Source organism: Grammomys surdaster, unplaced genomic scaffold (genome assembly GCF_004785775.1).
Source record: "Grammomys surdaster isolate TR1022 unplaced genomic scaffold, NIH_TR_1.0 126187, whole genome shotgun sequence".
Classification (NCBI taxonomy): Eukaryota; Metazoa; Chordata; class Mammalia; order Rodentia; family Muridae; genus Grammomys; species Grammomys surdaster.
Genome location: NW_021620993.1, coordinates 4,956,854 through 4,971,039, shown reverse-complemented (window position 1 = coordinate 4,971,039; position 14,186 = coordinate 4,956,854). Strand labels below are relative to the sequence as shown.

At 45.8% G+C, this 14,186-nt stretch overlaps 1 protein-coding gene across 4 annotated transcripts in view; it reads left to right on the top strand.

Annotated features, from left to right (window-relative positions):
- The window catches only part of Htt (huntingtin), a 140,813-nt gene that overhangs the window by 121,151 nt on the left and 5,476 nt on the right, over positions 1 to 14,186 (top strand). For 3 of the 4 annotated variants that reach the window (XM_028758313.1, XM_028758315.1, XM_028758314.1), the window contains 11 exons: positions 2,200 to 2,300; positions 3,190 to 3,344; positions 3,728 to 3,867; positions 4,753 to 4,835; positions 6,268 to 6,398; positions 6,524 to 6,653; positions 7,441 to 7,596; positions 10,856 to 11,046; positions 12,681 to 12,795; positions 12,909 to 13,122; positions 13,469 to 13,574. In XM_028758313.1, the coding sequence (XP_028614146.1) occupies positions 2,200 to 2,300; positions 3,190 to 3,344; positions 3,728 to 3,867; positions 4,753 to 4,835; positions 6,268 to 6,398; positions 6,524 to 6,653; positions 7,441 to 7,596; positions 10,856 to 11,046; positions 12,681 to 12,795; positions 12,909 to 13,122; positions 13,469 to 13,574 (1,522 nt within the window). Of the gene's footprint in view, positions 1 to 2,199; positions 2,301 to 3,189; positions 3,345 to 3,727; positions 3,868 to 4,752; positions 4,836 to 6,267; positions 6,399 to 6,523; positions 6,654 to 7,440; positions 7,597 to 10,855; positions 11,047 to 12,312; positions 12,464 to 12,680; positions 12,796 to 12,908; positions 13,123 to 13,468; positions 13,575 to 14,186 lie in introns of those variants that run through there. The other variant, XM_028758316.1, reaches the window with a different exon arrangement.

Sequence of the window (14,186 nt, the reverse complement as noted above, 5' to 3'; positions counted from 1 at the left end):
TGCTCATCCCTTTACTGACAGGGTAGGATCTTCAGTGTTATGGTCCATAGAATAGAGATTGTGTCCATTTTATGTGTTTGCTACAGACGTGAACATGAAAAATATATTTAGTGTCTCAGCAAGCAGTAGCATGAGTAGTTCTTCTGTCAGGACTATTCTGCTTCCTAAAGCACAGTCTAAATTGTTGCTGCTGCTGCTGCTGCTTTTACTGTTATTCTTCCTCTTCCTCCTCCTTTTTTTGCCCATTTTCTGGTTGAGGATGTGTCTTAATCTCTGTTTATTCTGTGAAGAGATACCATGACCAAGGTAACTCTTATGAAAAACCATTTAGTTGGTGGCTTACTTATAGTTTTAGAAAGTTAGTTCATTATCATGGTGGCAGAAAGCAGCAGGCATGGTGGTGGAGCAGTAGCTGAGAGCTTTACATCCTGATCCACAGGCAGCAGGCAGAGAGAGGGAGATAGAGACAGAGAGACAGGGCCTGGTGTGGGATTTTCAAGCCTCAAAGTCCAGTCACAGTGACATACCTCCTCCAGCAAGGCCATACCTCCTAATCCTTCTCAAATAGTTATCACCTAGTTACCATGTATGCAAGTATATGAGCCTATGGATGCTAGTCTGATGTGGCTTTGTGGTTATAATCCTCATAGCCGTTCCCTTCTGGGGTATTTCCTAAAAGAGCCTGCCTGGGTACCAGATCCACTGCCTGTTCCAAGTTAGGCCCTAGGGCTTCTTCAAGTTTTCTTATTCAGATCTCAGCAATCTGCCTCAACTTTCTAAATCTATAAATTGAACAGTTCATCACTGTCTGCAGTAACTCCTGAATAGGAATTAGGCACCTCCCATGAAGAGCATTTTTACTTCCTGTCTTAGTTACTTTTATGTTTGGTCATGATAAACACCATGACCAAAAGCAACTTTAGGAGGAAAAGGTTTATTTCTCTTTATAGCTTATAAATATATCACTGAAGGAAGCCAGGGCAGGAACACAGGATAGGAACCTAGAGGCAGAAACAGGAGCAGAGGCCATGGAGGAGCACTGCTTACCAGCTTGCTCACTAAGCCTTGCTCAGCCTGCTTTTTCAGAGTACTCAGGACTGTCACCCCAGGGGTAGTTCCACCATTATGGGCTGGACCCTACCACATCGATCACTAATTAGGAAAACTCCCTTCAAACTTATTTACAGGCCAATATTTGGAGGCATTTTTTTCAACTGAGAGTTCCTCTTCCTAGAGATTTCTAGCTTGTGTCAAGTTGACATAACTAGCCAGCACATTGCCTTTGCTCCTGCCCACTTACGACTTCCTTGGGCAAGTATCAGTTGGGTCTGTCCCCTGGTGTCAGTTTTCACTTAAATTTGAATCATACCCCATGTTCCAGGAGGTCCTCGCACTTGGTGCTCTACTTTTCTGGTCCTCTTTACTGTATCCTGGTCTTTTACAAGGAGTGCTGTAGATCTCCTTGGATCTTGGTGGGGACATCAGGTGCAGCCATTTGTTGAACTTTACTCTGAGTGGCCTCCTAGACTGCCTTTGCTACTTGCTAGAGTGTTCCTAGCCCAATACCATGCTTTTTTAAAATCTGTCTTCTGGGTGGCTTTCACTTTTTTTTTACACATTTCTTTACTTTGTGGAGGCAGGACTCACATGAAAATCCCATGTACATGTACAGCCTGTGCATAGAGGGCAGAGGATAGCTGACAGGAATTGATTCTCTCCTTCTTCCAGATGTTCCCTGGGAATTGAACCCGGATTGACAGCCATCTTGCTGACAATCTGTTTAATCTCACCAGCTTTATAGAGACAGAATTATTATCTCTATGGTTTTGTGGTCTGCTCTGAAGTCTCATGGTCAGACTTAAGGTGAAACTTTTAAAATGCTTAGTGGGCAGGAGTAGTCTGACCAGCTTAAGTGATACCTTTGTCAACATCCTTGTCACTGTAGTATACAGTTGGGGATTGAAAGGCAGTCTGGGCTGCTGAACTTGGCCTGTACCTCTTGGTCTTGATAGCATAACTGACATCCATGTGTTCTTGTGTCTTTATGATATATGGAGAGAGAATGTCATCCCTCCTTCCCTCGTGCTCTAGGATTGCTCTGAAGGTGGTGCCCTAGGAGCAGTACTGATGGAATTATATTGTCAGTGTCTCCTCCTGGGTTTGGGGAGTCTGGAAACTAATGTAATCATTGATTCCTAGGGTGGACCAGTCGTACCCAGTTCGAAGAAACTTGGGCCACCCTCCTTGGTGTCCTGGTGACTCAGCCCTTGGTGATGGAACAGGAAGAGAGCCCACCAGAGGTGAGACTTCCATAACTAGAGGGTGGCTAACTGGAATCCTGTAGCTGTGACAGCTGGTGACTCTGTTTTAAAACAGGAAAACAGGCTGATCATATGCCAACTGATGGTCCAGAGTAAAGACAAACCCCCAAGAGACTTGGAGACTGAGGCTTCCAGTAGCTAGGTTGTGTCTTTCACTATGAAACATGCCACTTCAGTGATCAATGAGATGGTTTTCATGTTCTGCTCACTTATCACAATCTGAAAGAATGTCATTGAACTAAAACAAAAAAGGCAATGAATCCAGGCCATGCACATGTACTTGTTTGGTGGTGGTGGTGGTGGTGGTTGTTGTTTTAACTATCTTAGAGGTTTTTCTTTGTTAGCTTAGTGTTAATGTACACCATGCTAATATGACATGAATAACCACCATATCCTTGCAAAATGAGGGAGGTTCTGGGTGTTAAAAGTACTGGGATATAAGAGATTCTGGGATATAACACATTCTAAGAGATGTGTTGTAAACTGTGGAAATGACAGATAAGAGAGTTTAAATTTAAATAGGTCACAGGTCATCAGTATTATCTTCAAACTCATCTGTAACTACCAGGCTGCCATAGACAATGTTCTAAAATGATGATAGAATTTAAGAGCAGTTTTCTCCAAGGTGAATTTCTATTTGGAGTTCTATGCCAAACATTTGTATAGTTCAGGTTTACTCCAAGGCCCACGTATGTAGTGTAACCAGTGCCCATCAAACTTGGACTTAAGACCCTGGCTATGGGAAGCCATAGCACTTAGGTGATCTGATCTTCCTCTATGAGGCCATGTGGCCTATGAGCACTGTGTGAAATAGAGGCAGGATGACTAGTTGGTATCTTCTCATCATGTTGTCAATGTGTTCCTCTAGGAAGACACAGAAAGGACCCAGATCCATGTCTTGGCTGTGCAGGCCATCACCTCTCTAGTGCTCAGTGCAATGACTGTGCCTGTGGCTGGCAATCCAGCTATAAGCTGCTTGGAGCAACAGCCCCGGAACAAGCCACTGAAGGTTCTTGATACCAGGTTTGCCTGAGTTCCTATGTGGGCCAATACAGAGGATGGTGAGGTAGCCTACTTCCCCTAGCCCTCTCCTTTGTTATAAGGATTGATGTAACAATTCTTACTGGTTCCTTCAGTACTGACGTTTTGTGTCTGGGATTTGCCCTGAGATACAGATCCAAAAGTGATTTTTGTCAACAGTGACAACTGAGAATTTAGTCTGAAATGTTATGGGCTTCACTGGGTGTTGAGGCACAGACTTGTGGGTCAAGAATGAGCACCTGCTGAAGAGTTTGTTTTTTGTTACACCAGCTGTTTCAGGCAAGTGAAAGAGAAGTCCTGCTGGTTTTCACTTCTGTGATGTTTGAAGGAAACAAACATGTTTTTTCCTTTGTTCTGAATTTTAGATTTGGAAGGAAATTGAGCATGATCAGAGGGATTGTAGAACAAGAAATCCAAGAGATGGTTTCTCAAAGAGAGAATACTGCCACTCACCATCCTCACCAGGCATGGGATCCTGTTCCTTCTCTGTTACCAGCTACTACAGGTACAGGAAGGAGCTAGACCAAGAATGTGGCTGGCATTCTTGCTGTGGCTTAACAAGGAGGCTGCGTGCTGAGTGTATTGCCCCCATTCACAGGTCGCATGCTTCGTCTGGACCATCGTGAACACCAGGGTGTATCACCTCACTTAAATAAAGAGAGTTTTCTTTCCATTGTATGCATTAATTGTACTAAGTATTGTGTTTCATAAGGACATTTTTATACAAGCACATAATGCATGTTGAATAAGCCACCCCCCAAAACCTCCTTACCATTCCCTTTGCCTACCTTCCCTTCCCTTTGCTGTCCCCACTTTGTTACTCTCAAACAAACTGCTTCAGTCTCATAATTACTAAATTGTTTTAGGAATTGTTTGTTGTTGTAAATTTAAGTACCTTGAAGACTTTTTTTGGAAAGTTTGTATATGGAAATGCAGTGTGTTATATATCCCAAAATAGTTTGGGCAACATTGAATTAAACAGAGCACTGAGACTTTAAATAGTCATGGGACTTAGACCTTGAGGAACCTCTGTCTGGGCCAGTATGATAGGTGGGAAATGGCATACTTGTTTGGAACATCTTGAGAGGGGTGTGCATAGATGGCTATGGCAGCTCAGAGTACAGCCCTGGGAGGGCAGTAGAGTGCCTTGGGAGAGAGTAGGCAGTGTGAGATCTAATGGAGTTAGCTTGAGGCAGCCATCAAAGAAGAGATAGTCTAGTTTGCCCACCAGGCCTGACAGTTCAACAGGATGAAATGGACTGTACTCCAAGACTTACTGCCTCTGCATAGCTGGAGTATCCTGCCCATGGTGAGGACACCTAGATTGAGCAAACATCTGTCCAGGCAGGAGCAGGGTCTCATGAAGTCCTGTGCTGATGGTCTTTTACAGGTGCTCTCATCAGCCATGACAAGTTACTGCTGCAGATCAACTCAGAGCGGGAGCCAGGCAACATGAGCTACAAGCTGGGCCAGGTAGGTCAATTTTACCAATCCACTCCCTTCTATAAGGACTGTAGGCTGAAATTATAACCACTTTGAGCTTGAGTCACAGGCTTGAGCCCCATACTACATTCAGAGAAAAGTTTTTATTTACATACTTTATTCTAGATTTTAATATATTTTGCATATAAGCATACAGATGTTTATAAAACATGTGAGATAGGAGAGAGCCAAGAAGCATGAAAGGTCAGAGAGGAGAGAACGGAGTCAGCTGAGAGCTAGCTGTCAGGCAGATGCTCTACTGAAGGCTTCCTGGCTGCTAGCTGAGAGGGCAGCTGGCAGTTGAACAGTCCACTTCATTCAGAACAATAGGGATAGCTGATAGCTGCTGACTGCAGGGGTCAGGGAGCTATGGTACCTGCTGCCTTTCTAGACAAACTCTCCTGTGCCTTCCTACCTTTACAGAGAAAGTGCCACTCTAAGGTAAGTCACAGAGTTGGTTAGAATGTGATGTCCTTTTGATGTAGTATTTCTGAAGATGAGGTGGTGAGTAAGATGCCTGGGCTCCTGGGTACATGATCATATTCTAGGTTCCATGTCCCTGTGCTCACATTGTCCCTTAAGTCTGTGTTGCACTCATCTAACTGTCTGTTTCCATCAGTACTTGAGGCCAGCTCCAGTGTCTGCAGCCTCAATATAGTAGGACTGTGTGGGACCAAAGTATAGATCTAGCCCTGCCTTGCCTTGGATACCTGCCCCCTATTAAAAAACTATTGGGCTGCGCTGCCACTCTATTTTGGGAAAAGAGATGGTAAAAGGGGCTGGGTGTGGAGAACACTGGCACCTAGAATTCATTCACAGCTCACAGCTTGCCCTAATTAGGTCTCTGAGATCATAAGAAAAAAATGCAGGAGGATTTGTAGAGGAGCAATCAAGAGGGAGATCACTATTCATCCTGAGAATGAATGCAAAGACCGCTTCGTCTGTAGCTACGTTTGGGAGCTTGGGACTCTTGGCTGCCCCTTACACCTTCCTAAAACAAACACATCTCCTTCTGCATCCTTGGAGAAATTTCTGTAGCCAAGCAGCCCAGAAAAGCAAATTCTATAATTGGAAAACACAAGTGAGTGGGACCAGGTTTATAAAATCCATGTATGGGCCCCTCTCTCCAGGGTGTAGTCAGCTGTTACTTAGGAGCAATAGTGTCATTCTTTGTTGTTGCTTTTACTTCATACCCTCTCCAGATACTCATTCAGGCTTTGAACCTGAGGTCAGAGTTTTTCTGCCAACAGTTTAGAACTTTTGCCTTACTACCCAGGGGTTCTACTGATAGTAACACATGGGTCTGAATGGATCATTACAGGGGCCATATGTGCTCAGACCAGGAGGACCGGATTGTACCTACCCAAAAATAACCTGAGGCCTTCACCTATGTCCTTATCTCTGGTGTCTGCTTCTGTGACAGGTGTCCATACACTCCATGTGGCTGGGGAACAACATCACACCCCTGAGAGAGGAAGAATGGGATGAGGAGGAGGAGGAGGAAACTGATGTCCCTGCACCAACGTCGCCACCTGTGTCTCCAGTCAATTCCAGGTTTACTGGCTTTATTTTTTTAATAAGAAATTTGAAATTTCTTCTCAGTCATTTATTTGGGGTCCTTCTTGAAGCTAACCTCTCATCTGTGTGTGGGAAAAATATCCATGTTTCACACTCTGCAGAAAACACCGTGCTGGGGTTGATATTCACTCCTGTTCGCAGTTTCTGCTTGAATTGTACAGCCGCTGGATCCTGCCATCGAGTGCAGCCAGAAGGACCCCTGTCATCCTGATCAGTGAAGTGGTTCGATCTGTAAGTTTGCTTTCACACAGAGTCATGCACATACACACGTGACACACATGTACTAAATACATGCCACAGACACAGCACACAAATTTCACAGCACATATATGCACCAGATACCACATAGATAAATACACATATGTGCCATGCATTCACCAGATATACACACAGACACATATACACACAAATATATACAATAGGTACGCACACATAGACACATACACACCTCATCTCTAATGTCTCAGAACCTGTAAAGGAACTCCTGCAGGCCTTCCAGGTATGGAGGGACGGAGTGTTTGAAGTTGGTGACAAGACAGATTTTTTTTTTTTCAGATCCAGCGCAGGTAAATGCTCTCAAATGTAACACCAGTGTGTGGTATGCCTTCCAGAGACCCACCTTGTCTCTGTCTCTTCCAAAGTTGTGACAAATAGCTGTGTATCCCTGAACTTACTCTTCTGAACCAATACTTTGTAAGAAGCACTGGTTCAAAAGAGCACTGTCAGATAAGTAGTCTCATCGTACTTCAATACTCTTCTGCTCCCGACAGCCCCAAACAAAGGGTCGGGAGCGGCCTCTTTCAGTGTTGACAGGGCTGGATCGGAAGGCTCTTAACTGCTGACTTGCTCTTCTGAAAAGTGATAGTGGGAGCTGGGGAGGGTGGAGTTAAGAGAGCACCTTCTGCTTTTCTGAAGGCCCTGGATCTGTTCCCAGAGCCTACACAAGGGCTCACATTTTAGGCTACCTTTCTTACATTCCTCCAGGTGTAATTCTTGTTCTCATTCTCCATGTCTCCAGCTTCTTGTGGTGTCAGACTTATTCACTGAACGTACCCAGTTTGAAATGATGTATCTGACGCTGACAGAACTACGGAGAGTGCACCCTTCAGAAGATGAGATCCTCATTCAGTACCTGGTGCCTGCCACCTGTAAGGCAGCTGCTGTCCTTGGAATGGTGAGTGAGGTGGTGCAGAGTCTGCCCCCATTGAAGCTGTTTGGGGCTGCACTGCTTTGGGACCTTGTATTGGTCAAATGTGCTGCATGCATCCGCATCATTCAGAAGCTCCCTGGCACATACAGACCACGACTCTGGTCAGCTAAAAGACGTTGGTACCTGTTGGTGCTGTTTCCACAGAGGACTGTGTTGTGGTGAGCATGGTGGGAGCACTTGCCCCCCTTGGCACACTGTATGTTATTACAGTGAGTACCTCTCCAGGACAAAAGGTGTGGTGGCAGTAGGACAGCATAGATAGTGGAACTGGGTCTTACTTCTTCTGCCAGTCTGTCACTTGGCAGCCCCACTCCAGTTCTCTAGTGGGGGTCTAGATCCCACTGTACTGTTCAGCCTACAGTCTTCTCTGGTGACCTTTTTGTCACAGTAACCTTGCACTTGCACTTTGAGCAATGTAGATTTTTGTCCTTAACATCGTGATTGTCTTGATCCAGTTGTGCTGGTGTCACAAAATACCTTAGGGTCATTTATAAACAACAGACATGTACTGCTTATGGTTCTCAGGACTGGGAAGCCCCAAATCACAGTGCTCTGCAGTGCCTGATGTGCACCTCACGGCTTCTCCAGCTCATCAGTGTATCCCGTTATTCTACTGCTGATTTATCAGAATTCAGCTAGTAGTACTCGGTTGTCTTTCCTATGTACATATTATTAGGTGGTTCTCAGAACATACATCAGACATAGACATGAAAATAATTACCTATGGGTTCTGCCTCTTGTTGGAGCATATTGGAGGGCATCAGCACTCAGGAGAGGGACTCTAGATTGTTGACATGGGCACTTTTGTCCTGTTACTTATTAAATTATTACTGTGTTTTTAAATTATTTTAAAATATTATCACTAAATATTGAAAATTATCATGTTTTTAATCTCTGTTTCCTGGGATCCAATTTTGTGAAAACAGAAGAAACTGTTCAGGATCTGGAAAGTTGGCTCAATGGTTAAGAGCACTTGGCTGTCTTACAGACTGTCTGAGTTCTTTCTTAGCACCCACATTGCCAGCTCATAACCAGCACCCTCTTCTGGCCTCTGCAGGTTCCTCTAATACACATGCATATTTACCATGTGGACATACACGTGTGCCACATATAAAAGTAAGAGTCATTTTAATCAAGAAATGTACTTGCTCACTAGACACATGAGTGGCTGCCATGTGTGAAGTAGTTAGGACAGCTGGCAGGAGTGGTGTGGAAGAGCCTGCTGGGGCCCATTCACCATGGGTCATCTGTGCCATGGCCTCTCTTGTTAGTAAGACAGTGCCATTATCTCTGCAGCCACAAGTATCTGACGACACCTCTTGCGTACTGTCTGACCCTGTGCAGTCTCACAGAGCACCAGCACACACAGATCACGGCACAGCAGGGTTCCCACCTCCTTACTGCTCTGCTATAGAATCTGTTGTCACTGAACCCAGAGGATAGAACAGGTATACAGCATGGGTGGCCATAGCACCATCCAGAGAACAGGAACAATGAGCACTTAGTCCCCCTGTGAGAGCACACTCTTCAAAGCAGGCATCCTCTGGGTGCTGTCAGGACTGTGTCCTTGTAGGAGGTCCATTTTCTTTCTTGGGGTGGCTTCAGTGGCTTAACTTTCCTTGTAACTGTGGTTTTGTGCTCAGGCCCAAATTCCTCAGGCAAAATGTAAATCAAATGCATCAGGCAAATAATGGTCATTTTTAAGAAACAACCCCAAGGCAGAATGGGAAATGGCTCCAGTTCCCAGCTCTGTGTACATAGGCTTGAAGGCAATTGTCTTCTGAGAGGCTTTCAGCCTGTCCTGTGCTGCTACAGACAGTGCTGCATTGCTTTTTCTGCGGAAACCTGAACAGGGGATATTCACTTCAGATAGGCCACCTTGTGGCCTTGATCCAAGTCCAGCTTGTGAATCAATGTATTTATTGGCTTTCCTCATAGGAACATGAATGAAGGCTCACTTATTGGATCTGAGGGGCCCCAAAACAGATGCATACTAAAAAACTCTACCACAGCATGGGTAATGATACCCCCAAAGCTACATAAATGGAGTCACAGTACCCTTTCTCCTCCTTCATTTAACCTTTTCCCAGGACCAAGTGCAGCAGGGGCAGGGTCGTGTGCAGCATGTTGAGGTCTGGGTTTCCAGCCTTGGCTACCCCTGTGATGAAGGAACATTAGAAGCCTGTGCTTGTGGTAGTCTGGTAGGAATATAGGCTATCCCAGCTCCTCTGATTTCAAGATGGCATGACCATGTCATGTCCAGAGGACAGTGTTCCACAGCATGCATCAGGTCACTCTTCTTTGCCCATTGTTAGATCTGCAGCCTTCAACAACATATCCTGGTGTTAATGCTTGCAGAAGTGTGGTCAGAGCCCTAGGTTGTACTGTTCTTAGGAAGGACTCACAGCTCAATGGGGATAGCCTGGGAAGGGGGATGAGAAGGAAGTAACTTAGCCTGACACCATCAGATACAGACTCCCCTGGAGGGCTAGATGACCAGAAGGCCTCTTACATCATGAGACCAAATGAGTCCTCAGCCAGAATTTCCTGGATATGGGACACAGTAAGACAGTGAAATGTTGTTGCTAGATTGTATAACACAACAGCAGTGTACAGTGCTAAAGGAGTGATGTGTCAAGGTGTATGCTCCCACATTTAGAATACCTAGTAGAAGTGATACCATGTCAGTCCAGGTTAGCACACATGAATGTCAGGAGCTTCACAACTACCAACAAGCTTTTGCTAGGAGGAGCCAGACCAAGGTTTATTACAGTGAAGAGACATGAGGCAAAAATCAGCTGAGAGAGAAGGTTCCTGGGTAAAGCCTAGAAAACCAGGTGTGAATACTGTTCCTGAATAGTCATACAGAACACAAATCAGACAACATATATGAGATGTTCCTACAGGAGCCAGCAGAACTCAGAATCCAGGGTTGTCAGAAGTAGCAGGTTATAGGAATACCCTCTGCCCAGCATGTCCCATAGCTCCAAAAGTAAGTGTGGGCACAAATCACATTTCCTTCATAAGGTAAACCCTCTCTCAACTTCAGGTTTTTAGATAGGGTCAGCACTGTACACCAACCTCTCCTGGGTGAATTTCAGCCACTGCGTGGACTCTGCTATGTATTTGACTACTGCTAGGCTCTTTCAGCCTCAAGGAAGCAGACCTTTGGTAGTCAGCCGTCAGTCTGCCTCCAACACCTCATGTATGTGCTTGTATCCAGGACAAAACTGTGGCAGAGCCAGTTAGCCGCCTACTGGAAAGCACACTCAGGAGCAGCCACCTGCCCAGCCAGATTGGAGCCCTGCATGGCATCCTCTATGTGTTGGAGTGTGACCTCTTGGATGACACTGCAAAGCAGCTCATTCCAGTTGTTAGTGACTATCTGCTGTCTAACCTCAAAGGAATAGCCCAGTGAGTGGGACTGGCTGGGTGGGCTACAGGCTTTGGGGTGGGCTACAGGCTTTGGGGTGGGCTACAGGCTTTGGGGTGGGCTTAACAAAAACATAAAAAACAAAACAAAAAAATAAACAAAATAAAAGTCTCGTATTTGACTTTCAAAGTGTATGCCAGAACAAGCATGGTAACAAATGCTTATAACCCAGCATTTGAGAAACCAAGGCAGAAAAATTGGTGTAAGCTTCAAACCAGCCAGGGCTACAGATGAGATCCTGTCCCAAAAATAATAACAAAGTATATGCCAGGTCCTGGTAAGTGGCAGGCAGGAAACCCAGGAGAGTACCTTTTTAGGAAGTAGTAGCTATGAGACGCAAGGACACAAATGTACGTCAGATGTTTTCTTGGATTTCTCTAGCAAGATGAAAAATCTTGCCTTGCATTGCTCTCCCCTGGCACTTAGCACACTGCTGTGGACAGCAACCTTATCCCCTGCTGCCAGACTCGGCCTCCTCTTTAGTTTCTGATCAGCACCCTGTTTCCTGTGAGGCCCTTTCCCGTGTTCTGATCTCCCACCTCTCCCTAAAGACAGCTCACATACAGCTGTGCCTGATGTGTTACTGGTCCTTTTGAAAACAAGTTGAGTCCATCACAGCTCGATTTTAGAAGCAGAAGGGGGTGTTTTGACAGACGGTGCATAGCTAGGCACTCAGAGCCATGAGTTAGGGATGTGAAGGGGCTTGGAGGAAAAGCCAGGTGTTCTGTGACCAGATTGTGGATTGAGAGGTAGAAAGTAGGGATGGTGAGGTCTTAGGCTGGCAGATAAAGCTACTGGGAGGAGGTGGCATTCTGACAGATGAACAGAAGTGTATCTTGAGGTCCCAACAGGCAGTGGCAAGTTAAACTGGAACACAGATAGTGGCTTGTGGCCCTTCCTTCCTTGTAGTCCTTGGCTGAACAGTAACCTACTGTGTGACAAACAGCCACCCACAGCCCCTGTGGTCACAGATCTTGGCCTGGAGCAGATTTGGACAAGTTCTGTGAAAGCACAATCTGTACTAAGGAATGAAGAGGGCACAGAGGACTGGGGACAGGTAGGAGGAGCTTACAATTCCAAGTCAGATAATCACATAGACCTTGCTCAATGCATTATGCAGAGGGTCCTATACAAAACAGTGGCCAGTTCCTAGGAGTGACAGTATCATTTGAACAGATCTGAAAGGGTAGAAGAGATGAAGTGTGGCTCCTTTGTTTATGGTGGCATTGGTCTAATTCATATTCCAGCCAGGTCCCTACTGCTGCCATTGGGCAAACAGGCACCAACTGGAGATCCCATGAGTTAGAGTGTTACAAGTTAGCATATGCATGGAGCAAACAGACACCCTGACGAAGAACATGAAGAATGTGCAGGGAGAATGAAGTGGCCTGTGGACAGGTACAGAATTGGAGATGGCATGCTAAGCTGAGACCATGAAGCTCTAGAGACAGTGTAATCACTAGGCCAGCCAGGTGAAAAGGCCTGGAGAAACTGACATGACCCAGGGCTCTGTACTCAATAGATGTGGATGGATAATGCTTTAAAACTGTCCCCTGTACAGATAGGCGGGGGCTGCTGTATGTGACTGGGTATGATTACTGTCTCCCATTCTTAGCTGCGTGAACATTCACAGCCAGCAGCATGTGCTGGTGATGTGTGCCACTGCATTCTACCTGATGGAAAACTACCCTCTGGATGTGGGACCAGAATTTTCAGCATCTGTGATACAGGTGAGAGGGCTCTAGCTAGGCTCTATTGAACATAGGCAGGTTACCTTATAGACTGTACCAGTGGGTCATTGTGCATCTGAGGAAGATAAGAATAAGCCTTTCTTCTTGTCTAGATGTGTGGAGTGATGCTGTCTGGAAGTGAGGAGTCCACCCCCTCCATCATTTATCACTGTGCCCTCCGGGGTCTGGAGCGGCTCCTGCTGTCTGAGCAGCTCTCTCGGCTAGACACAGAGTCCTTGGTCAAGCTAAGTGTGGACAGAGTGAATGTACAAAGCCCACATAGGGCTATGGCAGCCCTAGGCCTGATGCTCACCTGTATGTACACAGGTGAGTTGTGAGAGTCATAGACTCACCCAGAGACTCAAGCCAGGCCTCATGGTGTGGCAGCCTTAGTGTGGCCCTAGGACAGCCTTGTCACCTTTCCAGAAATTTAGGGCCCAAGGCGAGAGAGCAACTCACATGATACCACCAAGTATAGGTATGAGTTGCCTCTGGCCACTACATCCCTGAGAGTTGGAAGAAAGTTGGGCTGGGTCCTGCCTTGATAGGGTCTGTAATCACCTGCTTTTGAAGGATCTTTGCCTATCTGGTAAAGTTCTGTATGAGCCACTGAGTGCAGATCTCAGGACTCTTAGGCTTCTGTCCTGTAGCCTACTTAGTGTTTCTGTTTCAGGAAAGGAAAAAGCCAGTCCAGGCAGAGCTTCTGACCCCAGCCCTGCTACACCTGACAGTGAGTCTGTGATCGTAGCTATGGAGCGAGTGTCTGTTCTCTTTGATAGGTAAGAGATGCAGCAAACCCCCACATCTAACCTTTGAAGTCATTGACTGCCCTAGAGCCACAGCCAGAACAGTTTCTTCTATGGGTATTTGTTCATTCTCTTGAACTTTAAAATGCATCTTTGCGGCCATTTTTCCAATGCATGCATATTCACAGAGCACCACCTGCAAGCCAGACTCAGGGACAGCTGGACCCATGCAGGCGTACAACCAAACCACTGCCCTGGTGGATCCCACAGGCCACTCCTGGAGTATAGCCAAGTGCTTGGGCCATATCCACAGGAAGGAGACACGGATAAGTGCCTGAGTCACTTGTGTGCTTCTCAGCTGTGTGCCACAGTTGTATGGCGTTAGCGGAATAGTCGTAGGTCAGCTGCCTCTAAGGATGTTGCTAAGGGAAAAAGGGTTGGATGTTGAGAGAAAAATCAACAGGAACATGTTGAGGGTCCGTGTTTGAAGGGAAGAAAGTCTCCTGATTGACAGTAGTACTCTGGCTATTAGGACATGCAGCAGTGAAAAGTTTTAGAACATTTTGATGTGTAGAGTCTCTTCTATAATGTCATACCCCACACTATTGCTGCTGTTACTTTACAGGGCTTCCCACAACTACATTA